Source organism: Pipistrellus hanaki (assembly GCF_964339955.1).
Source record: "Pipistrellus hanaki genome assembly, chromosome: 5".
Classification (NCBI taxonomy): domain Eukaryota; kingdom Metazoa; phylum Chordata; class Mammalia; order Chiroptera; family Vespertilionidae; genus Pipistrellus; species Pipistrellus hanaki.
The window spans coordinates 21,417,115-21,442,119 of record NC_140507.1 but is presented as its reverse complement, the minus strand read 5'-3'; the positions used below and the strand labels follow the sequence as shown (position 1 = coordinate 21,442,119).

Genomic DNA, 25,005 nt, shown 5'->3' with positions numbered 1-25,005 from the left:
ATCAGCAATCAAAGTAGGAGTGAGGGCTTTGGGTCAATCTGACCCAAGTTTGAATCCCATTGTATGTGGTTACCAGTTGGGTAGATGAACAAAACTTTAATACCAGTGAGCCTCAGTTTCTGCATCTATAAAATGGGAACAACAACAGGTTTTCCTCATGTTCTCTTGAATAAAGTGAAACAATAAGCACAAGGAGCACCTGGCACATTATACACACCAGATAAACTGTTACCACCTATGTTGCTCTTACTGTTGTTGGCCTTCTCTGAGCTATGGCCATATACCAACTTCAGTGCAGGAAAGAGAAGGTGTGATGAAGAGGGTGGTGCTGCAATTAGCCAGGGGGTAAGCCTGCCTTTCAGTCAGAATTACTGTGTAACCTTGGGCAACTTATGTAACATCTCTAAGCCTCATTCCATCTCTAATAAAAATAATAATAGAATCTTATGCAGCATTTTGAGGGAAAAAGAAGGTAGTTCATATGAAGGGTTTAGCACAGTACCTGGCATAATGTAACTGCTTCCTTTAATTGCTATTGTGTGGAACAGTAATATCAGCCCCTAGTCACAGTATCTAATTGCATTTATTCACCTATTTTGTCCAAATAATGAAATTGTAAACTTCTATCAAACTTGCTATCAATGTTTAATTCATCTTTGTACCCCAAGTGACTCCCACAGAACCTGGCACAAATCAGGTACTCAATCAATATTGGTTGAAAGAGTAAGTGATTGAATGAGTGAATGAACAGAATATATGGGAGGCAGCATCTGATAGATGCTTTGTACTTTTGTGGACGTCCTTTCCAGCAAAAATAATATATCATTCAAGCAAAGATATGGAACTCATGAATAGACATTCTTCAACTGTGCCTATTTCAGGCCTAGATGACCAATAAGCAGATAGTACAATAAATATCTTCTGAGTCAATAGTAGGCACATAGTAAATACTTCCTGAGGGGGAAAATCCCTGATGCTCCTGCCTACAACTACCTTCAAAGAGCTCAGGAAAAAAGTCCCCAAATCCCAAAAACAAGACAAATCATAAAAGCCTTTCTCCTCCATTACGGAGAAAAGAACCATGGGACTAGCATCCAATTTCCCAAGGGCCACTCTAGACCAGCCAGTACTTCTTGACCTCAATGCAAACATCTCCAATCCCAATTTCAAATGACAGAGCTAGTGCCAGGCCTAAGCACCTCATCTACCTGGATGCAGAATGGGCCAGGGGCAGAAAAAACAAATGTGAAATCTCCTTGGACAGGTGACTGTGATGCAAATGGGTTTTTACTGTTTCTGTGTGCTTTGGCATCTTTTTCACTGAGATGCTCTGAACAACCCCATTTTACAGAAGAGAAAGTGGGCTAAGAGGATATGATCATTAATCCCAAGACAAACAGCCCAAAGGAGAGAGTCCGTGTTTTTGCAGACTCAGTGGATGAGCTGGTAAAGAGTACAGGTTCAGAGCCTTCTTTGAGACAGACAAGGAATGTGCATATTTAACACCTTACGTGATTGCACTTTATAGTGAGACAATCTCTGGGGGGAGGTATTTAATTTCATGCTTTGGCTTGAAGTGTCAGGGTATCAGAGTTTTCCAAATAATCTTGTCCGAAATCGTTTGTCTCACCACTTGTGTCCATGAATGTGAAGCCACCCTGATTTTATATAAGGCATTAGGCTAACTGGCAGGGAGAGAGGATATCAGATCCTCTCCCTGCCTAAAAGAGCGCAAACTCCATAAAACAGGACTAACAAACTAGTGAACACAGCAACAGAGGGTCTGGGCAGCAGGAAGAGATTCTGAAGACCCAGAGCCCCCAAAGGTCATTGCCAGAGAGCCCTGCTCTTGCATTAGGCATTACTTATGAAAAGCTCCTGTTGGAAGGCAATTATCCTACTGGGAGGTATAGTAAACGAACAGCTAGCGGTCATTAACCCCACACTGAAATTAGACTCTACTGTACCTAATGCCATCCCAGATAGGAGCCAGGCCACCAGGGAGGCAGGATCTTTCTGAGGAGAATGGAGGCTCCCTGGCAATTGGCAGAAGGGTCTGGAGAGAGGCCCAAGAACAGAACCAGGCCTCTGAAAGGGAAACCAGAAGCCCAGGAGGAGGGAGAGAGAAAGGTGACCCACTTTAGGTGCCATGCGAGACAAGCGGTAGAGTCTGCAGGGTGGAGCCCAGAGTCCACCATTTCCCAGATGATTTCCAGGTCCTGACATCAAATTGGGGGGCAGGGGGTGGGGAAGGAAAGGGAGATCCTTGAGCGCTGAACTATGGACCAGGTTGTTCCAAGCTTTTCTGTCCACTGACCTCCTGGGAGATCACAGCAATCCCTTCTGTCCTTCAGAGTCCCAGCTGGAGCCTTGCCCCAGGCCCCAGGCATCACTGGCTTCCAACAGCCCCTCCCCTGGTGCCAGCCATTCTGGTTGCTTGCTCTCACCCAAGCCTGGCTCCTATGAGAAAGTTACTCTGATCCTTCCCTTCTGCCACGTTCTCACAACCCCCTTGGGGAAGTTTCATCATCAGTTTTTCATTTTGTTAAGACGGCTGCAACTAAATCCCAGGGGGGAAAACGGTAGCTTATTTAAGATCAGTCAGGATGAGCCTGCCCAGGCTTCACTCTCATCAAAGCAAAGCCAATTCTTATTCATTTTCAAGTCTTAAATAAAATCTCACATCTTCAGGGAGGAGTTTCTTTCTTCAAAATTTAAATCATTTTTTACTTTTCAATTACAGTTGACATACAATATTAGTTTCAGATGTACACCCAGTGATGAGACATTATATAACTTACAAAGTGATCATCCTGATAAATCTCGCCCCCATCTGACACCATACCTAGTTATTAAAACATTATTGACTATATTCTCTCGCTCTGTTTTACATTCCCATGACTATTCTGTAACAACCAATGTGTACTTCTTCATCCCTTAATGCCTCAGGATATGGGTCATATTCCCCTGCTACAAACTCTCAAACACCATCCCCCCTTTTCAAAACATTCATTCATGATTAAACCTACTTATTGAGCCTCTACTTATGCCAGGCAAAAAGCAATCCATATACAAAAGTGTAAAAGAAATACATGGTGCTAAGCAATACATAGTCAAACAGATAGATACTTCAATATCCATCTTCTTCTTTGGGTATAGTGATCATTCTTAACATATAGGGCTGTGATGAGGAATAAATAAGGCAACGCATGAAAATGCTTAGAATTCTGTGTGACGTAAGAGCTATTCAAATACTTTGATCATAGCTGGTAAGACTATAAGTCCCACGCTGGACCCCCAGTGGCAGGAGCGTAGAACTTTGATTTTTCTCTGCTGACTCCTGAGTGTGAAGCTCACTGCCTGGTGCATCATAGGAATCAATAAGTATGTGCCGGATTGCACTGAGTTGAACTGAACAGCAGAATTCTGACAGGACTGGTATCATGCTCCCCACACTCTCCAGCCAGGGTGTGAAATCCACAACTCGGTACATTCTGATCTGGGGAAAAAGGAACCTCTTTTTGGTGAGTTCTCCCACCCATTCATACAATATGTTGTCAGCAGCTATCAAATGCTTGCTTCTTGATATTGGAGATACAGCGGTAAATAATAGATTGACGTTCAGCTCACTGAGTTTATATTCTACAAAAAGGATATAGACAGTTAACAAGTGAACATTGCATCGGCAAGGCTTTTTCAGATGGTAGAAAGAAAATAATGATCCAGTAATTCAAGTCCTGGTTATTTATCTAAAAAAACCCCACTAACTCAAAAAGATATATGCAGTATGATTTACAATAGCCAACATATGGGGAATAAAACTGTCCATTAATGGATGAATAGATAAAAAGAATGCATCACATATATAAGGGAATATTATTCAGCTATATAAAAGAATAAAATTCTGCCATTGGCTTCTATATGGATGGAATTTGAAGATGCTACGCTAAGTGAAATAAGACAGAGAAAGACAAATACCATATGCCCATCTGGAGTGACTCAGTTGGTTGAACATCATCATGTGCATAGAAAGGTTGCAGTTCAGTCCCCAGTTGGGGCATATACGGAAGCAACCAATTGATATTTCTCTCTCACATTAATGTCTCTCTCTCTCTCTCTCTCTCTCTCTCTCTCTCTCTCTCTCTCTCTGATGAGAATTTAAAAATATATATAAAAAAAGACAAATATGGTAATATCAGAGAACAGATTGGTGGTTTTCAGAGGCAGGTGTGAGGAGTGTATAAAATGGGTGAAGAAGGTCAAAAGGTACAAACTTCTAGCTATAAAATAAATAAGAGATGTAAGGTACAGAATGGTGACTATAGTTAATAAGATTGTGTTGTCCAGCCTTGGCCATAGAGCTCAGTTAGTTAGAACATCGTTCCAATATGCCAAGATTGTGGGTTCCATCCCTAGTCAGGAGACATAAAAGAATCAACCAATGAATGCATAAATAAGTGGAATAATCTCTCTCTCTCTCTCTCTCTCTCTCTCTCTCTCTCTCCCTCCCTCCCTCCCTCCCTCCCTCCCTCCCTCCCTCCCTCCCTCCTTTCTCCTATCTCACTAAGAAACAATATGTTTTCTGAGTTGTAATGATATTCTATTGCATTTGGACATTGCTAAGAGACTAGATAAAAGTTCTCATCACAAAAAGAAAACTATATATAATGATGGATGTTAACTAGTCTTACTATGATGATCACTTTGCAATATATAAGACATTAATTCATTATATTTTATACCTGAAACTAATATCAAGTTTAATTCATTATATTGTATACCTGAAACTAATAACAAGTTTTAAATATGTAAAATATCAAGTATATCTCAATTAAAAAAATAAGTTGAATAAAGAAAATGAAATAGGGGATGTGGTAGAGAGAGTAACTGCTCTAATCGGATGGTCAGGAAAGGCTGCTCTGAGGAGGGGACATTGCAGCTGAGGCCTGAAATGCCAATTTCTGGCCAAGAAATGGTTTTGGTCTCCTCATTCAACCCACCACAGCCTGCAATTTACCTTCAGAGTAATTTCCTCTTCTAATTTAATGAACTATTTAATTATTTTACGGTAATAATTACTTAATATTTGTTTCACTGATTTACTCTAAATTCGGTGGGACATAGGCTGTGTTGCTGTTGTATCCCCAGACTTAGCTGAGAGGTCAGTAAAGATTGATTCACATTTCCTTTTTCATTAAGAGATGAAAACAAATTGATAGGTACATATAAATAAAACCTTGAATCCAAGATACAGAGCAAATACATATCAACTACATATAGGAACTATCACAAAATTGACCATGTATAAGGCTAAAAAGAACATTTCAATAAATTCCAATGTAATAAAATTAGAAGCCAATAATAAAAGCCCAGGTCCCCAAAACCAGCCAAGTAAAAAGTAATTAATTTTACAAAACAATCAGAAACAAAAGGAGCTCCTATTAAGCCTTTAAATTTTTTCTACAACTTATGAAAGCTGAAAAGCTATCCAATTCATTTTAAGAGTCTAAAATAACACTGAATTGAAAGAAGATAAAATGTCATATTACTTATGAATATAAATACGAAAATTCTAAATAAAATTTTAACAAGTTGAATCCAGCAGTGCATTACAAAGTCATTCTGTGAGTAGAATTTGCACAGAAAAAGCAAGGATGAGTCAATATTAATAATTCACATTTTTGACTGGCAGTCTGGACTGATTGCTCAGCCAGCTCTCCTGGCATATGACAAAAACAACTAAGAGGTGGGTAGCTACAGATAAGACTAAAGAGAACTTTGAGGATGAAGAATGGGCTCAATGTAAGCGATGCTACCATGCAACAAAAACCTAGTTGGTTACAACAAATTTTGGCTCTCTTTGAAAAGACTTTAATCTGAAAACAAAATAAGCCCAGCGGTTTTTTACCAAATTTTGTATACTAACTCTCCCGGTACCTCCAAAAAGGAGACACATTTATAAAGAGATGCCAATAGATAGTAATATATATTTTTAAGATTCTAATATGACTTGATTTTAATAGATGGTGACATCAATAGTAATAATAGTAACTACCAAATCTGAGTTCTTACTATATCTAGTCACTCTGCTAACCCCTTTACCTAAAGGATCTCATTTAATCCTTTTGTAAACCTTACAATAAGGTTCATATTATTTTTATGTTTATATATGATGACATTTGCACAGATTAACATGTTAAGTTCAAGCAATGGAGGAGCTAGGATTTCAGTGCAGCCTCCTCACTCCTGCCCCCATGCTGAGCTCTTCCTGGGCTACTGGATCTTGACCTTCTGTCCCCTGCAGTGTAGGACCCATGCCTCAGGATATGCGTCTGTGTCTACTTATTTGGAACTTGTAGGCATTAGATCAGGGCTGGTCAAGTTGACTTCAGAACTATTTGGAAGAAAGTCTTTGCTAGTGACTGTTATGATTATGTGGGGGAATTCTAACCACATCCATGCACCTACCCATCAATGCCTCTAGAAGCTCACTATGCATTGAAGGTTTACTACTTCTAACACACAGCGTAAAGGATTATGGGAGCGGAGAAATGTATAAGGCACAGCATATAAAGGTGAGCAGGGAGGTAAGAAATAAAAGAGTAAATGAGACATTGGGTCAGATTCCAGAAGACTTCTGGAGGTGGTGGCATTTGAGGTAGTCTTTGAAGGACAGGGAAAAGGTAAACCTGTGGAAATGTGAGTGGGGAGAACATTCTGGCAGGAAGTAACAATTAGAGCAATAGTGTATAGGTAGGGAACCTCAAAAATTATTTGGGGGAGCAGGGAGTACTTCAGTTTGTTAGTCAGTCATGTAACACTTTGTCAGATGTTTCCTAATGCTCTTTTATGAACATGGAAATAATAATATTATATTTCCTTCCATTTTTACTGTATTCAACTGAAGTTCACTTTTCTCCCTATTTACTCTAAATTAAGGGAATCATAAACCAAATGTAAATATATAAAGCAGCCCTAGCTGGTTGGGCTCAGTGGATAGTGTCAGCCCAAGGATTGAAGGGTCCCAGGTTGGATTTGGGTCAAGGGCATGTACCTTGGTTGCAGGCTTGATCCCTGGCTCTGGTCAGGGTGTGCAAGAGGCAACCAGTTGATGTGTCACTCACATCAATGTTTCTCTCCGTCTCTTCCCCTCCCTTCCACTCTCAAAAACTCAATGGAAAAATATTGTTTGGTGAGGATTTACCAAAAATTAAAATAAATATGTAAAGCAGATTCCAGTATCTCTTTGGGATATGCACTACATAGCTTTGATTTGGAAACAGTGGGCTTCGACATCTCTTGTTCTAACTGGACAAAGAGCAGCCCCATTATTCAGTCTGTTTAAGACCTCCAGGTCTTTATTAAAGAAAGCATCTCAAAGTAAGTCCAGAATGTCTCTACAATTCCTCAAAAGGCTTCCCTCCTGCTCCTCTCTGCCTTTTAATTAAACCGTGAATGATAGGAAAAGGAATCAATATGCTGAGATAACAGCAATACATTTTTAAGGATTTCTCCGGCCATGCTATCTAATTTGGCTTCATTCCCCACTATTTGGCAGCTATTTTGTTTTGGACAGATGAGAACATTAGAGGATTTTTAAGGCAACCCGGCACATACATCCAGGGGGCAAGATCTTCGTTTCCTGACCTTTGGCCATCCTTTAGCAATACAAGAAAAGGCCCCTGAGTGATGGGGGTTAATGCCTCCTCTGGAAAACACTTGGAACCTAAAATTTCCCTTGATTCTGAGAGACCGTCCAGTAAATCTCTCAGGGGGCAGCAGCGGAGAAATGTTCCACCCACTGTCATTGAGGTCTGGGGCAAGGCCTGGCCTGCAGTGAAGACTGGGGTGGGGGCCTGCAGCCTGAGATGTTTTCATGTTTAAGTCCAAGCTCCTGCCTTTAACAGGCTCTGCACTCACTAGTGTCTGCATCTGGAGAGATGTTTACTCCTGGTCCTCGTGGCTGCTTTAGTCCAGGAGCTTTGCTTCATAGCAGCGTTTCTCAGCCTCAGCAGGATTGTCATCTGGGGCTGCATAACTCTGATGCTGGGGGTGGGGCTGGAGTGTGTGTATGGAGGGAGGGGGTGAAGGAAGGGGTAGAGTCTGTCCCGTGCATTGCAGGAGGTTTAGCAGCATCCCTGGCCTTTTCTAAATGCCAATAGCAAGCACACCCCCCCCTCACGAGTTGTGACAATAAAAATGTCTCCAGACATTGCTGAGTATCCTCTGGGGGCAAAATTCCCCCCACTCCCCACACACAGGGACAATCACTGCTTTATAGGAATAAGGCTTCAGAGCACAGCGCCGGGGTAATGGCCACATTCATTGTACATAAAACAGCAAGTAACACATTGATTAGAAGTAAGGAGAGCTAAGTAATTCTTCAGGTGTCAGTTTCCTCACCTCACCCACAGAGCTGGTGTATAAATCCTAGGAGTCAATATTTGTACACATATAATGCTGCTGCCTTAGGTCTTTAGGCAATCAGTAACACTGGAACAATGAACCGTGATAGCATTATTCTGCAATAAGTAATTTAAATTTAAAAGAATCCCATCAACCAACTTTACTGACTGGGAGTTGAACTAAGCAGTAAGAAATGTCACTCTGGCCACTAGCATAAATTTTCCTGGTCTTCCTTCCTATTGATCTTTGCTGATTGGAAAGCTGGTGTTCATTCATTCCTGCATGCACTTGTTCAATGGATATTTGTCAAGTATCACTATGTATCAGGCACTGTGCTGGGCACCAGGGATTCTTATACAACTTGTAGCTGTAATAAGAAGTAGCTGCGGTAGACACATTAGATATGGCCCTGCCTTCAGGAAGATTGTGTTCCAGCAGAAGAAACACACAAAGAGCAAGGGTATTATCATGTGTTTGGCAAGAGCTATGATGGATAATATCCAGGACTTCCTAGAAGCCCATCATGCTAAGAGTTTATGGTCAGGGAAGTCTTACTAGGAAAAGCGAAAACAAAGCAGAGATCTGAATGATGAGTAGGGGTTTGGCAAGGAGGGATAGGGTGAACAATATTCCTGGAAAAGGAGACACATGTGTGTAGCACTAGAGATGAGGGAATGTGGCATGAGAAGGAATATGGAGCGCAGATTACATGAAGGAAACCAGTGAGAAAGGCTGGGAATTTCCTAAGAACAACGAAGGCCACTGAAGGTTTTAGGGAGGGAAGTGACATGTGTGCCCACTAGAAATAGTACTGCACATACAACATGAAGACCAGACTGGAGGCGGTTCAGACCAGGCAGAGGATGGAGAAAACCCAGGAGGCTGCTTCAGTATCCAGAGAAGAGAAGATGGCCCCCAAACTAGGATCGTGGGGATGGGGTAGGAGAGAGGTCAAGGGACTCAAGAGGCTGAGCTATTTAGGATGAAGAATGACATAGGCCTTAAAGTAGATGAGCACGTGTGCTGAAGGAAGATGGGCAGGTAGACACAGGATGACTCTAAGGTGCCTGAGTGGGCTTTTGAAGGAAATAACTAGAGTTGACAAGGGCCACTGCTACTAATAACAAAAAAGTGAAGAATGTTTAAGGGAATCCTGCTGAGTGCAGGTCCCAGAGCTGACTGCCAACAAGCATTATCTCGTTTACGTCTAGCAATGTCCCTGAGATACAGGGTCTGTTATTCTTAGCACCTCAAGGCTCAGACTCACCTGCTCAAGGGCACACAACTGGTAATGACAGCCAAGATTCAAACTCAACACCCTGACTCCCCAGTCTGCTCTCCGAACCACCACATATAAACACGCATTCACTCTCGTTTTTACCTCCTGGGTTTAAATCCGAGGTCTTCTAGCTACTAACAATAGCTTTGGAAGAATCACTAAGTCATTTAAGCTTTTGCAATCTTGGTTTCTTCAGCCAAAATCTGGGTATTAGAATACTTCCTTCACAAAAGTGGAATAATGATTAAATGAGCCCTAGGACTAATAATGAGAGAGCAAGCATCTATTGAATGCCAATTAGATTCCACAGTATGTTATAAATACTCTATATATAATATTAGCTAACTTCATCCTCACAAGTGTCTTTCAAGTAGCTTCAATGATTGCTCCTACGTTATAGATGGGGAAACTGAGGCACAGATAGACCAAATGGGGTGCAAACCTGCATGTGCATTTCTGGAGCTTGTGCTCCTCGCCACTGCATCATGCTGCCTCTCCTCAGAAGTGACGTCTCAGAAGGCAGCTGCCAGACCTTGAGCCTGGGACGTTGAACGTGCTGGTGCTGGCTACAGATTTTATGCAAAGTGAAATGTGTCACATTTTCAAGAAGGGCCAGGCACTCTATTAGGCAAACAAGCTAGACAGCTATTCTCCTAATGCCCTCATTGGAATCCAGGAAAACCATTTCTGGGCATGATTCTTTTTCCCATTGCCAAGCCACCCCTGCCCATGAGAAGTTGGGGCGTGTCAGTGGTCTGTGTGGGATGTTTTGGGAGATGCTGGGGGTGGGGAGCGTGTCATCACTACCAATGTCATTCCCATGAGTGTCAGACAAGAGCCACACAGAGGCCCTTGGGGGGGGGGGGGTGGCGGTGGGAAGAGCTGCCTTCCTTTCTTTGAAACCTATGCACCTATTTGTAAGCAAGGAGGGAGTATTCCAGCATCTGGGTGAAAGACAACAACAGGCTGATACAATGCAGTCAGAAAAACCTGACAGATGTGTGGCGGGCAGAGGTCAGGGACCCCAGGGGCATGGTACTTTTTCACTCGTAGGGATATCAGGGAGTCCTGGGGGTGGAGACCTTAAGTGGTCATGTGGACGAGGAAGCTTTCCTTGTGTCCGTTTTCCTTTCTGTACCCCAGTTCCTCCATCTATAAAATGGGGAGATTAAAAATAATCTTCCAGTTTCCTTCGAACTCCAACATGCTATGAATGTAAATGCTCACAGCACACAGTTTCCTATTTTCTTATTAACGCCATGTGGACAAATAATACTTTGGGAGTCATGAGTATTAATGAATTGCTGGTGTTTGTTGATGATATAGAGGCAATTAGTTCTCCACAATTTTCTTTCAACTGTTTTGCATTCTGTTGCAGAACCCGGGCCTAGAATCTTTTATAGATGTCCATTGCTCTTCCAAAAATGAGGCTTGTCTTTGCACTCAGGTGGAGATAGCCCTTTTAGTGAACACACGGCTCTGCTGAACATTTTAAACATTTTAAAATCCTTTTGAAACAAACTGATCAAACTTATCAAATATTAAACATTAAAAAGAAGTAATCACCTGGGTGGTGGAGTGACAGGCTAGTATCATTTCCTTGTAATCTGTGCCTTCAATCAGCAGAATCGCTAATGTTTACATAGCGCTTCCTCTGTGTCAGGTTCTGCGCTTCCTGTGGATTGTCTGTGTTTGCGCACAACAAGTCTATGAAAGAGAAACTATTCTTGCCCCCCATTCTACAGAGGAGGAAATTGGAGTTAAATCAAAATAAGGTATGTAATTTATTCAAAGTGACATAGCAAGCTGTGGCCGCTGGGATTCAAACCCTGACTATCTGTTCAGAGTTCATGCTCTTAATTATATTAAGTTTGTTCTTCCTGGTGCCCTCGGGTTTCTAATAGGGTTACAAGGTGTGACTTGTGGCTCAGTTGGTTTGATTCCCAGTTAGTGGACATGTGGGGTTGCAGGCTCTATCCCCGGTAGAGGGCGTGCAGGAGGCAGCTGCTCTCACATCATTGTTTCTCTCTCTCTCTCTCTCTCTCTCTCTCTCTCTCTCTCTCTCTCTCTCTCTCTCTCTCTCTCTCTCTCTCTCTCTCTCTCTCCCTTTCCCTTTCTTTCTCTCTTAAAAAAAATCAATAAAAATGTTTTTTGAAAAATATGACTTTATGTGAAAAGAATCCCAAGTATTTAAGAAATAATACTTGTTCTTTTTCTGGATAAATTTTGTGAAATAGGTTTTAGTTTCATGAATTGATTGAAGTTACGAATAAATAACAGTATTGTTTAAACATAGCTTATCTTCAGCAAGCTGAAAATTACTTAAGACGCATTCCCAGGTACATCTGATGCAAAGCTGCGCTTTCCATGGTTTGTGGAATAATAAAGAACAACAACGCAAATCCTGAAGCATATGTGAGTGGTACGTTGTGGAAAACTGCCATCAGTGTTCATGGGTACCTCATATCAGTATGTGGGAACCATTACCATTTAACTACCTATCGCTTGTATAGATCTGTCAGCATGGGAACTCCTTGGCATGTCCGATGAATGATGCAGAGGCAGAAGCACACCCTGAGAAACGGCTTGTGCCATAATTTGGGGAAAGTTTGCTTTCAATTGTAATCAGAAAAATCAGTCCTGAAACAATAATAGGTAATAATGATTCTTATTTTAAAAAAGCTGACAAAATTATGGAAATGCCATCCGAAGGCAAAGTGTAACATTTTAAAAATAGACCCCACATTCTCCAAACTGCACACTGGAAGGACATTGTCAGTTCCATGGGCTCCTGAATGTCAGTGGTCCCAACGATGCCTGGCACTGACTCAAACTACAGTTTTACAAGTTTCCGTTGTGGTCCTGGGCAAAGATACCTCGGTGAGTGCCAGACCACAGGCCATTTTTTAAATTTTATTTTCATTTTAAAAATATATATATATTTTATTAATTTTTTTACAGAGAGGAAGGGAGAAGGAGAGAGAGTTAGAAACATCAATGAGAGAGAAGCACTGATCAGCTGCCTCCTGCACACCCCCTACTGGGGATGTGCCCGCAACCAAGGTACATGCCCTTGACCGGAATCGAACCTGGGACCTTTCAGTCCGCAGGCCGATGCTCTATCCACTGAGCCAAACTGGTTTCTGCTATTTTCATTTTTTACTATGAGAAGTGAGGTATGAGAATCTTTAGGTTGGAAGCAAGCACAGAACAAACAAACAGCACAAAAGTCTGAATTTAAAGGACAGGTTTAATTTTTCACAAAACAGCTCGAAGGAAGGTTATGTTACTGAAGTTCTCCCTGGAGGAGAAATGCCCTTGGCTACTGTTTGAACATCAAATGACCAAGTTCTACATTTTGCTAATGTTCTTAAAGCATCAGGGTGCTCCAATAAGATCTTCTCTATTTGTTTACCATTGTACCCAGAATGAAGCACAAATAACTGACCCGGCTTGCAGAGCGTCACCTGAGCCTGCCTCTGCTTCCCTCTGTACCCTCTTGCGTCTACTCACCACTCCAGTCAATCTGCCTCCCTACTGGTCACCCCAATATTGCTTCTGCCTCAGGGCCTTTGCACTTACTGTTCCACTGAGGGACTATTCCAACAGGTCTCTTGAACCTGGTTTCTACTCATTATTTGCGTCCTAACTCAAATGTGACCTCTTTGGAAAAGCTTTTGCTGAACAACTGTCTAAGGTATCATCCCCACTCCCTGCTCAGCCACCACATTTATAGTCTTTACTTGAGGCCTGGTGCACAGGATTTGTGCGCTGGTGAGGGTGTGGCCTGTAGGGATCAGCTGCTGTGGGAGCGCCACTCATCCATGTTAGCCTAGTGGCTGTGGACCTGCCCTCTGACCTACTTGTGATTTTCATTGCCCATCTCACCCACTAGAAAGTCAGAGACCTTGGCAATTTCAAGTGTTGCTGTGTTTCCAACACCACTCAATACATATTTGCTGAATAAATGGATAAGTGAAATTCAATATTCTTATCCCAGGGACACTATTAGCTACCTTCTTCTTCTTCTTTTCTTTTTCTTTCTTTCTTTTTTTTTTTTTTTTTTTGAAACCTCTACCGAATAAATTAAAAATAAACATGCTAGAGAAAAAGGCATAAAGCTTACTTGAAACCTTGAACACAAAACCAGGAACCACCCTGCAGTGTCCATGTGCTTAATTATTTATTCTCAGCTTTTAAATTCCATTAACAAAAACACAGGCAATAAGTGAGATGATGCTGAGCCTGCTTAATTAACAACATAACGAGAAAACAAAAGGCAAGTAATCTCACACCCCCGGACCCCAGCTTCAAGGCGGTCCAGGGGAGCTTGGCAATGGGCTTGCCTGAGCCAGATGTTCTATGTAGAGTAGGGGTGTCGAACTCAATCAGAGAAGGGGCCAAAATCTAAAATCCAGCCTAAATTGCAGGCCGAATGGTTTACTGAACAGTCATAAACTGACAATGTCATAAACTGACAGCGGAGTGCAGTGATGATAGCGCGGTGCGGGCCACATTGCAAGGCCTGGCGGGCTGGATTTGGCCCACGGGCCTTGTGTTTGACACATGTGATGTAGAGCAAGCCAATGGCTGCCTCCCTTTGCCCAGTGGTAGCAATTGACTTGGTCAAGCCACCTGGGCCTCTTCTTCCTGTAGTGAACACTGTTGTTGGACAGCTGGGGATTGCTTCCCATTTTTTACTGCAAAGACCAGATTTTATTGTGGTGTCCTCCACTCAGAGATAGCAATCCTACACCAAGCTTGGATGCAAGCCAATGTGTGTAAACCACTTCGGCTAATCCTAATTTCCTTGTCAACGTTGGTTTAGAAGTGGGCATATGACTCAGACTGAGGCCAAGGGTACATGTATATAAATTTGCTGGGGACATTTGGGGAGGGGGGGTGTTCCTTGTTTTGTTTGTTTGTTTTAAATCCCTTCCCTGGATATTGCTGTGTCTAAGTGTGATACCTACAATAGCTGTGGTTGTTTTGAAGCAAGGTTGAGATCCCAAAGGCAGAAAGGCAAGAAGGTGGAGAGAATCTGAGCCCTTCATGCTGTTCTGAAGCAGGAAATTCATCAGCTTTGGGGGGCTCCCTGACTCAGGAGTTATATAAAAAATGGGATTAGTGCAATGACTGCTTTACTGAGCTCCTTGCTTTTGACCTTGGTTCCTTATCATTCATGCTTCGAGAATGTTTTATAATCAGTGGCTCTCTGCCTCATTCAGGTAGAAGTGCTGCTCCCTCCTGCATCCACCTGCCATCATCTTTCTGTATCCATCTCTCACAACTTCTCCCTTTGTTCTCTCAGCTAAAGCCACACTAGCCTTATGTGTGTCCTTGAGCATACGGGCTAAGCTCTTGCCTCAGGGTGTTTGCAATGGTTGTTACCCCAACCTGCAACTCTGTTCCCCAGATACCAACATGACTTGATCTCTTGTCATTTTCATAACACTGCTTCTGAAATTTTATTTTTTTTTTGCATGAAGTCTTGACCATATTATTTAAGAGAATACCCACCCTCCTGCACCCCCTATTGCCTTAGTTTCCTCTTATTTACATCTTTATATTTTATATTTTACTAATTTATATATCTGTTGTCTATCTCCCCCCGCTGTTGAACATCCAATGCCTAGCACACAGCAGATGCTTAGAAGATATTTGTGGACCTAAGGGAGGAATAATAATTCTTTGACGGTTCCACATATTTTGAGATGCATCTTGGTGTTGCCGCTGAAAGCATGTTGAGTGATGGATTTCTCTGTGATCGGTGCCCTGTGACAAGTGCCCTGCACTTTCCGCCACGTTTGAAATTCACAGTCCGTGCTTCTGGAATAGAGTGCTTCCCACCACAAAGCCATCAATCCATGTTGTGTAGTGGAAGGTCCTCAGTAGAAAAACCTCTGATCCAAAAGTTTGGTTTCTGTTCTCTATGAGACCTTGGGAAATTTTAAATGATATCTATTTATCTTTATCTCCTCATCTCCATGAGGACTAATCTATCTATTATCTGTGATATCTAAACTATCTCTTTTGTATCTACACTGTGGAATTATAAACCTATTCTGGTTATCTCCCAGGGGACTTATAAGACATCAATGACCATATGTGTTAAAAGTAGAAATGGGCTATGTATATTTTGTAATGGATTGTCTTGAATAAGCTCTTTTATTCTCTAGAAAAACATTCATTATTGTATTCATGATGAAATACAAAGTGATTGGCATTAGGGCAAGGGTGAACTTTTTTTCTTCCTTGGCTTGGGAATGTTTAATTTCCTAAAGTTTACAGAGAGAACAGGATGTCTGACCTCAGCACCATGCACAGAACTTGCTTCTCTCCCCCATTTACCCCCCAACTCTCAGATCCCCGCAAACTTCCCATGCCCATATTCCCACCAGGCCACCTTCAGAGCACAGCAAGCCCGCAGTTCTCGTATCAAGACATCCTCCACCACAGCCCAGAGAAATGCTTTCATCTCCTGGCAACTTGCTCATAATCAGACCAATTTTGTTTCTAGCGGCCTGGAGCCCCGTACAAAGGAAAGTGGTGGGGAAACCCCTTTGTAGACAACAGGATGTAAAGAGGAGATCACGGGCTTCCTTTTGACACACAGAGGAAAGCTGTGCCCTCGCTCCCTTCAGTGCCTGGGTAGTATGTTGTACTCTTTGGCATTCTGCTTTCCTTTAAAAACACACAAAATATGCTCAGATGTTTTATGGGCTCTGCTCTCGCACAGCCCTCTGAGTTAAGGAAAGAAAGAACAGAATTTCTCATTGTCTCTCTTGGATCGACTGGCCTTAGAATTATTTGGGGGATCCTGTGCAATTAGCAAGCTTGCTGATGCCATCCCAGACCTTCTGAATCAGACTCTCTAGGGCTGGGCCCTGGGAACGTGCATGTTAACATGTTCACCAGGTGAGCCACACGTACAGTAAGGTTTGAACCCATTTGGCGATCTAAGGTCACTAACTGGGTTGCTGAACCCAGCTTAAAGTTAGGGGTAAGTTGATGAATAACCCTATGTTGGTGGCTTGAGGTTGTTATTCCAGAAAGCTTCTACCCCCAAATCAAGAGTTTTTCTTCCTGAAACTGGAGTTCTTATCACAGCCACCCACCAACATGCAGAGAGAGCGAGGCAAGCGAGATTCCACCTTCTATCTCTAAGTCTAAGATCTGTGGGGTGACATTAAATCACCCAGTGCCACTTACATAGCATAAACGTCTAAGAAAGGTTATTTGTCAATCGCTGACGTTTTTCTATAAAATGAGAAGGTCATTGTCTTCACACTTGCTTTGAAACAACTGACCCATATATTTCTTTTTCTTGTGATGGCCAAAAGTCACAATCAAGGAAGGAAAGCTAAAAAATGCCCAGATTTCCGAAACATCAGTGAAAAGATCAGATAGCCTGGCCAATGTTTCTTTAAAAAAAAAAAAAAAAAAACACCAAATTTTTATTTATTTCAGAGAGGAAGAGAGAGGGAGAGATAGAAATATCAATGATGGGAGAGAATCATTGACAGGCTGCCTCCTATACTCCCCCCACTGGGGATGGAGCCCACACCCCGGCATGTGCCCCGACCAGGAATCAAATCATGACCTCCTGGTTCGCAGGTCGGCACTCAACCACTGAACCATGCCAACTGGGCCTTGCAAATGTTTTAGGTAGAGGTCTCCTCTCTGCTAGGAGACTACTCACCACCATCAGCTTTTAGTTTGGGGTGCACAGCACGCACCTCACATCACAACCAGATTGATATTTTTCTCTCATGAGAGAACTGAGTCAATACAAGACCCTGTACTTCCTGGGACATGAGTTACGTTTTCAGCAGGAGGGGAAGAAAAGAAGGTTATGCCCATGGAGCAACACAGAATACATATCACAGTTATTTCCTACTATTCAATATTAAGATGACATCAACTCTATTGACAGAACTGCACAACATGGAATTATAGTCAGAAAAAAGGGAAAGACTATATGCTGTAGTTGAAAAACAAACAACCATCACCCACCTAAATCCCATCAAATAATTCTGACTTCTTCCCATGCGCAGAATCGTATCCATATCTGAAGAAATTGTATGATGTCCAGAGCTGGCAATTTCTAGCATGTGAAGCGCTTCTATGCTGACATAGTATGAAACTTCATGAGATGAAATCATATATTATGTGAAATGTACATGCGAGGCAAATCCAATGCAAGAATTGCACATGGTGAACCTTTCCACATGTGTCTTCCAAGAATTAAATATGTGAACGATCCCACCCATAGCGAAATACCCAAAGCTTCGCGCCATGGACAAGGGGTCTGTTGGCTGCAGCAACACGGTCTGCATGATGGAGGTGACCACGTCCAGTTCACTGGCTCCAAGTACCATCAATGTGCTAATGCCCACGCCACGCCCCCAATTTCTCTCTCCCTCTCTCATGTTCTCTCTCTGAAGAACACACACTCATATATATATATATATATATATATATATATATATATATATACACACACACACACACACACACACACACATATATATATAAATATATATTTATATATATAAATATATATATATATATATATAAAAATACACACACACACACACACACACACACACACACACACATATATATATATATATATATTACCCTGAATATGCTCTAAATAAAGCTCATTATTTTTCTCCTGGAAGGAGTTCAGGACAGGCCACCCCAAAATATGCTGTTTTGGTACATTGATGATTTAGAGCTGAGAGCACTTGCAAAACAGCAAATGCAGGGAGAGGCTTTCTCCGAATTTCCCCATTACCTGCCTAAAGGAAGGTCCTCTAGAAGGAACTCAGCGGTCATAAATTCCCTCCTCCAGGATTTCATCAAGCGGGGAAGATGGACTTTTACGCAGAAGAGACTAGAGGAGACACCTCACCCAGACAGACTTTGTCACAAACGATCACATCAGCCATCTATTTTACTAAGGGCTCATTCATCTTTCCTAAAACCACTGGCTTTCTTCCAACAGGCCTACTTCCCTCCTTCCTTTCCCCTAGGGATGGTATGTAAGCTCTCAAATCTCATTGCCTTTTTGAGTAATCACTTTTCTTTCCTGTGATGCCTCTATGCATGTAAATTTAAAAAATAAATTTGTATACCTTTTCTGCTGTTAATCTGCCTGTTGTCAGTTTATTTCACAGACCCAGCTATCAAACCTAGGATAGAGGGGACGACTTTTCCCTTTAACATCCCCAAATATGTGTCTTTCCCAGGTTTCCCAGTCGCAGTAACAGGTGCCCACAGACCAGTCAGGTGCTCAAGACCAACACCAAGTGCTGTCTTAATTCCTTACTTTCCTTCCCTCCGTAATCCAGTCCATCGTCTCCACAATAGGTCTGCAGTCCCTGCTTTTCCCTTCATTTGCACCTTCTCCACTCAAACAAAGCCTTGGTGTTTCTTACCAGAATTCTGATAAGAACTTATTTTAATCTTCAAGCTCCTTCAATGGCAAGTAGCCCCAAAATTCTCAAAATAAATTCCGGCAATGTAAAGTGACCTAAGGTCCTGTCTAATCAAGCCCTTTCCCACCTCTCTATCTCTTCCTCACCCCTAACTCATGCCATGCTGGGCTCTTGTATGTGCTTAGAAAATACCACCTCTTTTCCCTGGCACTGGACCTGTGCAGTGCTCGTTTTATTACTCCCTGCAACAACCCAGGTAGGGTTCTTTGAACGCTGGCATGTTCCCATCCTCAGGTCTTGGCTCAGGTGCCATCTCCTCATAGAGGTCTTCTCCAATGCCCCACCCTGAAGTGTCCTCCTCCAAGAATCTTCTGATGCCACCCTGTTTGTATCTGTCTTAACGTTCATTAACACCGTAGAGGACCTTCTACTTTTCTACCTTTTTGTTGTTGTTGCATCACCATTGCCTGAAATGTGCTGACATGACTTCAGTTAGGTCTGGGCGGCCCAGCAGTAACTCTTCCAGGCCCCAGCAATTGCAGTGGCCTGGGATGCAAAGTCTCATTTGCTGTCATTCAAGCACCTTACAACCTGGGTCCCTCCTACTTTTCCATCTTAGTCTTTCACTTTGATTCTGCAGGTACTCCTCAGTGCCCCAGCAAAATAAAGTCCTTTCTTTTTCTGGGTGTGCAAACCTCAGGACCTTTGCACATGCTATTCACATCACTTTAACTTATCTCTTCTTTATGTCTCAAGTTTTGCTTCATAAAATTTTCTGAGAGTAGTCAAAGAAGTGTCAATTATGTAAAAGTATCAAATCAATATGTTGTATACCTTAAACTCATAAAACGTAACATGTCAATTGTATCTCAATTTTAAAAAAGAAGAAAGAGAAGTGTCAATGAAAAAGATACTGTAAATCCAGATTTTAAATGTTTTAAATTGAAGAGTTTGAGAAATGGGTTCTATTATATATTATAGTGAATATGTAAGTCATTAGTCTCTCTAAAAGAACATTGATGCTTTGAATTTAAAAAATTAACTAATTGTAACTACTGAACATTTCCTATGTGCTCTGTTGTTTAAAACATCCATACAATTATATTCTTATAGCAGTTCATTAAGATAGATTTTATTATCTCAACTTTATATATCAGGAAATAAAATCATAAAATTTTGCAGTGACTTGCTTTGTGCCAATAAGGAGTGAGGCCAAATTTTATTGTAAAGCATGTGCTCTTGATACTCTACCATAATAGCTTTCCTGGGTAAATGCAGATGAGCTATTAGGGATGTTCCTAAAGTATTGTTATAAATCTTGAAAACTTGAATAAATACATTAGGATACCTACTGTTCATAATATGAAAAATGATCACTATATGTTGTTAAATGAAAACATCTATTTACAACAGTATTTCCAGGATGACTCCACTTTGGTGGGAGGAAAAAAATCATGTTGATTTTATTCATTGTAAACTAACTATCCCCTTTCACAGTATCAGGTACATAGTACTTATTTGTTGACTGAGTTAATTGATGAATATACATATAGTCAAGAAGGTAGAAAAACATATCAAAAACTTTTACCACTGTTGATTGGTTGTGGGATCATAGTTAAAATTGATTTTCTGATTTTTAAAAATTATATTTGAAACTTTCTACACTGAGAATATATTATTTTAGTTGTCAGAAAAGGTGAAAAATAAATGTTTTTTTTTAAATAAAGTCATTTAAGTTCTATCTTAACTGCCTTCTTTTCATTAAGTCCATCTTTGTCCCCCCAAATATATGAAATTTCTACCTCTTCTGTATTCACAGAACTATAGTCTATTGTCAAGTTCTTCCTCTTTAGCTCATTTTGCCTTGTATTATATTTATTTATGTATTGCCTTATTACTATGACCCAATTGCTTTTCCCCTTAAATGGTGCATTCCTTGAAAGCTTAAACTATGTTTTATTTATCTTTATAACTCTCACTTTCTGGCAAAGTGCTTTGGGTATAATAAGCCTTCACTAAATGTTTATTGCTGAATTCATAGTGTAATTCATCTAATGTCCTATAGAATAGTAAGGGATGTGAAAAATTCTAGCCTACTAATTGATACCCAAGACGCTCATTAAAGTAAATTAGCAGTAACAGTGCCACTCTAAGTCTATTGGAACCTGCAGCGAAAGGAAAAATAAATCAGTAATCCTAGTCTTGTCTCTATTTAATATTTCGATATTTTGTTCATCGTGGATTCTTTGCATAAATTTTGATTTTTTAAAAAAAACATTGCTTTAAAATATTTATCTTTTTGTCACGTCACCTATCTCATCCCTGCCTTTATAATACAATTTGTGCATCTTATAACAATCCAGAGATTGTTTAGTGTGTGTGTGTGTGTGTGTGTGTGTGTGTGTGTTGTTTTAAAAAATTCACCTAGCCCTTACAGCCATCCTAAGGGATACCTGTACAACTATGTCCATCTTGTAGACAAGGAAACTTAAGCACAGAGACATTAAGTGACTTGGCCAAGGCCACCATCTGGAAAGTGGTAAAAATGGAATGAAAAAGTTAATAATACAAATAAGTAAAGTTGAATAATATTAATTGACTGATTAGTATAGAAAACCAACTTAGGTAAAGTAGGCCAATTTAAAAAAGAACCTACTTTTTAAGAACCTTGATTTTTACCAAATGAAAGTCATTCATTCATTCACTCAACAAATACTCAACTCCCATTGGGACATTATTAGTGCAGGTTCAGTAATGTCAGGAATCTAGACGCCAGGGGCAATGCATTAGTTTCCAACCTGATCCTCCCTATAAGCACATGCCTAGCTTTATTCATCTACTTTGAAGTGGTTTTTCCAATTCAGCTTGATTGTCACTCTGACTCTGTGACTCAACTCACAGTTAGTTCAAACAGGCTACTTATTAATCTTGTGCAGTCAACATTTAAACCCATGTTCAGATCATCCATGAGGATCATCTGAGAGCATGTGTAAAAATTCAGGTTCCTGGGCCCCATTCCAAACTAAATGAGAATCTCTGTTTTCAAAACAATACTTCAAGGGCTGGAGTTTTGAATCCTATAGACTGGGGTTGGAACTTAGCTCACCCATTTGTTAGCTACGGATCCTTTGGCAAAGAACTTAGCCTTCTGTTTGTTTATGTGTTTGTTTTGCTTCAATATCCTCATAGGTAAAGTGGAAAAAGAGATTATCTCTCATAAAGTTTTTTGAGAGGATTAAATTAGAGTGAAGATCTAATTATAATGATATTTTAAAAATATATTTTATTGATTTTAGAGAAGAAGGGAGAGGGAGAGAGAGAGAGATAGAAACATCAATGATGAGAGAGAATCATTGATTGGCTGCCTCCTGCATGCCCCCCACTGGGGATTGAGCCTACAACCTGGGCATGTGCCGTTGGCTGGAATCGAACCTGGGACCCCTCAGTCCACAGGCTGACGCTCTATCCAAGGAGCCAAACCTGCTAGGGTTATAATGATATTTATAGTAGCTTACAAATACTGAGAGTACTTACCAAGTGTCAAGCACTGTGGTAAATACACTATCTATATTACCTTAATTTATCTTAAGCACTCAGTAAGGTGCTCACCATGTAGTAAGTCCTCAACTGATAAGAGCTATAGCTGGAGTAGACCTTCAGAACCCTAACAGTTGGTGAGGAGCCAGTCACAAAGGCAAGATTTAAGTCCAGCATCTGAGAGTAACTGATACCATGGACCAAGTCATCTAACCTGGTGGACCCCAAAGCCAGTCCTCAGCATCAGAATTGTCTGGGTAGTTCATTAAAGCACACTGTATCACCCAGGTTCTCAAGCCTCTAACTCAGTAGTTCTTGAGGGATCTGAGAGTCTCTATTGCTTAAAAAGCGCAAGTGATTTTGGAATTGTGCCCAAGATTTAAAACAACTGATTGACTTGAGCTTCAGTTTTCTTAAGATTCATGAGGTTAGGGAGTAAGTCATTCTCTGCACCGTCCATCCGCATTTTGAATGCATAGGACAGTGCTATCATATAAAGTCACTAAAACATATCTTTGGTTATATGAGCATCAAATGGGCCTAATAAAGCCTGCTCTGCCTACTTTGTAGGAGCTTTATGAGGACCATTCATTTATAAAGCTCTATTGATAGAGCATCTGAAAAATAGATGTCATACAAAAATATAATTTTATAGGCTTACTCGTTAATTGATTTTAGCGGGCTTTCTCCCACTCTTTAAATATAAGTCATTTGGTTTGGGGGGGTATCTGTTATTATTTATTCTAAGAATGCAGATAAAACATCTCTTTCGAATTACTCAAAACAGTTTTTGCTCAAATTATATTGTACTCAGAATTACAATGCTATAGAATGACCCCCAAGTCTACATGCATGTTTGCATGTTAGTTTCCAAATTAAAGTCCAACTCTGTCAACTGTCCACCTCCTCACACATTAAAATTTGTTTTAGACCCATGCTATACCACATCTGGTATCAACACCTACCACCAATGCGGAGAACTCTGTTTCAGACAACCTGTACCGCGTCCCACCAGAACAGCTAAACCTTGATTTAAAACGCCCAGAAGTGCTCTTCTAGTTCCTTCCCACTGCCTATCATTCAGCTCTTTTGAAATGCAACATCTATTGAGGGAGTCATAGAAGTTTCCAAGCTCAGACTTATAAAGGAAGAAAATGAGGAGAATTAAAAGCAAGTTTTTAGGAGGAGAAACGGAATGCATTATCCCACATAAAGCATCCTGGTTCTGCTTTATCTGAATATCTCCTAAGAGCCAGAAAGGCAATTATATGCTGACATGGGACAACCCAAAGTACCTATATGTTATACAACTAGACTAAGTTCTTCATTCTCCCTGTGTGCTTCATGTGAGGTAGCAAGTGATCTTCAACTGAGAACAGAGGAAGAGCTTAACATCTCTCGGACTATCTTGAAATGTTTGACTCAGAGACCCTTCTAAATGAGACTCACCTAGTTCTTGGTCTCTCTCTCTGCAAACCTATTCCAGGGAAGTTCATCTCAGCATAACTACAACAAACTTCAACAGGAACAAAGGGCAGAAAGAACTCCTACTGTTACTCTGGAATGTGTTGTGACTTACATTTATGGACACAATGCTGACACCTCTCAACTCTGGGCCCAGCACAGACCCCAAGGCGGCAAGGAGAAGGGGGAGGAGGGCTGTTGCCTACCTTCTGTGGCTCCGATCTCGATAGTGCCTTTCACCTGGCCGAAGCACCATAGTCTGTCCTGGGTGAGCGTCTCAATTCCTGAAAGCGACACAAGGAGACACCTCAGGTTAGGTAAGGGTTCCCCGTGGTTCTTAAAAGGCCAAGAAGGAAAGAAACACAGAGCGTGATGTGTTTCTAATAGGAGACTTGCACACCAGGGATCATCTTGCACAGAGGAGACTCCAGGGAGAATGGTCGTCCTTCCTGTGCCCTCACGGCTCTGTCTCCTTCCTCTGACCATGCCAGGCCTAGTGTGAGCTGGAGCAATTGGAGTGCATCTCCTTCTCAGTCCCTGGCAGCATCCTAGAGCAGCTCCAGCGGGCAGGCCCGCAGTCAGCGCCCGTGTGACTGCCCCCTTTCATGGGAATAGTAATGCTTGCGATTGTTTTCCTTCTGTGCTGATGGGGAGGAGAAAGAGGCAGTTCCTTAGAAGGGTGAAAGGAAAAGAAAGGCAACATTTAAAAAACAACAACTAGTTTCCCAGCTTGCATGGCTGAATGGCCAGCAAGGGGTCAGATACTCAGAGAGCTTCCATCTCTCTTGTTCCCTTCTTGACTGCTTGCCAAAGGCAGTGCTGACTGGAGAGTGGAGGAAAGCAAAACGAGGTTGGAGGTGGGGGCAGGGTGGC

At 41.4% G+C, this 25,005-nt stretch overlaps 1 protein-coding gene across 1 annotated transcript in view; it reads right to left on the bottom strand.

Annotated features, from left to right (window-relative positions):
* PPP2R2B (protein phosphatase 2 regulatory subunit Bbeta) overlaps positions 1 to 24,627 on the bottom strand; it is a 352,055-nt gene extending 327,428 nt beyond the window's left edge. The window contains exons 1-2 of the mRNA XM_084883166.1: positions 24,533 to 24,627; positions 24,339 to 24,416 (exon numbers count right to left, since the gene is read on the bottom strand). Coding sequence (XP_084739292.1) covers positions 24,339 to 24,388 — 50 coding nt within the window. The 5' untranslated portion in view covers positions 24,389 to 24,416; positions 24,533 to 24,627. The remainder of the gene's footprint in view (positions 1 to 24,338; positions 24,417 to 24,532) is intronic.
* Between the last annotated feature and the right edge of the window lie 378 nt (positions 24,628 to 25,005).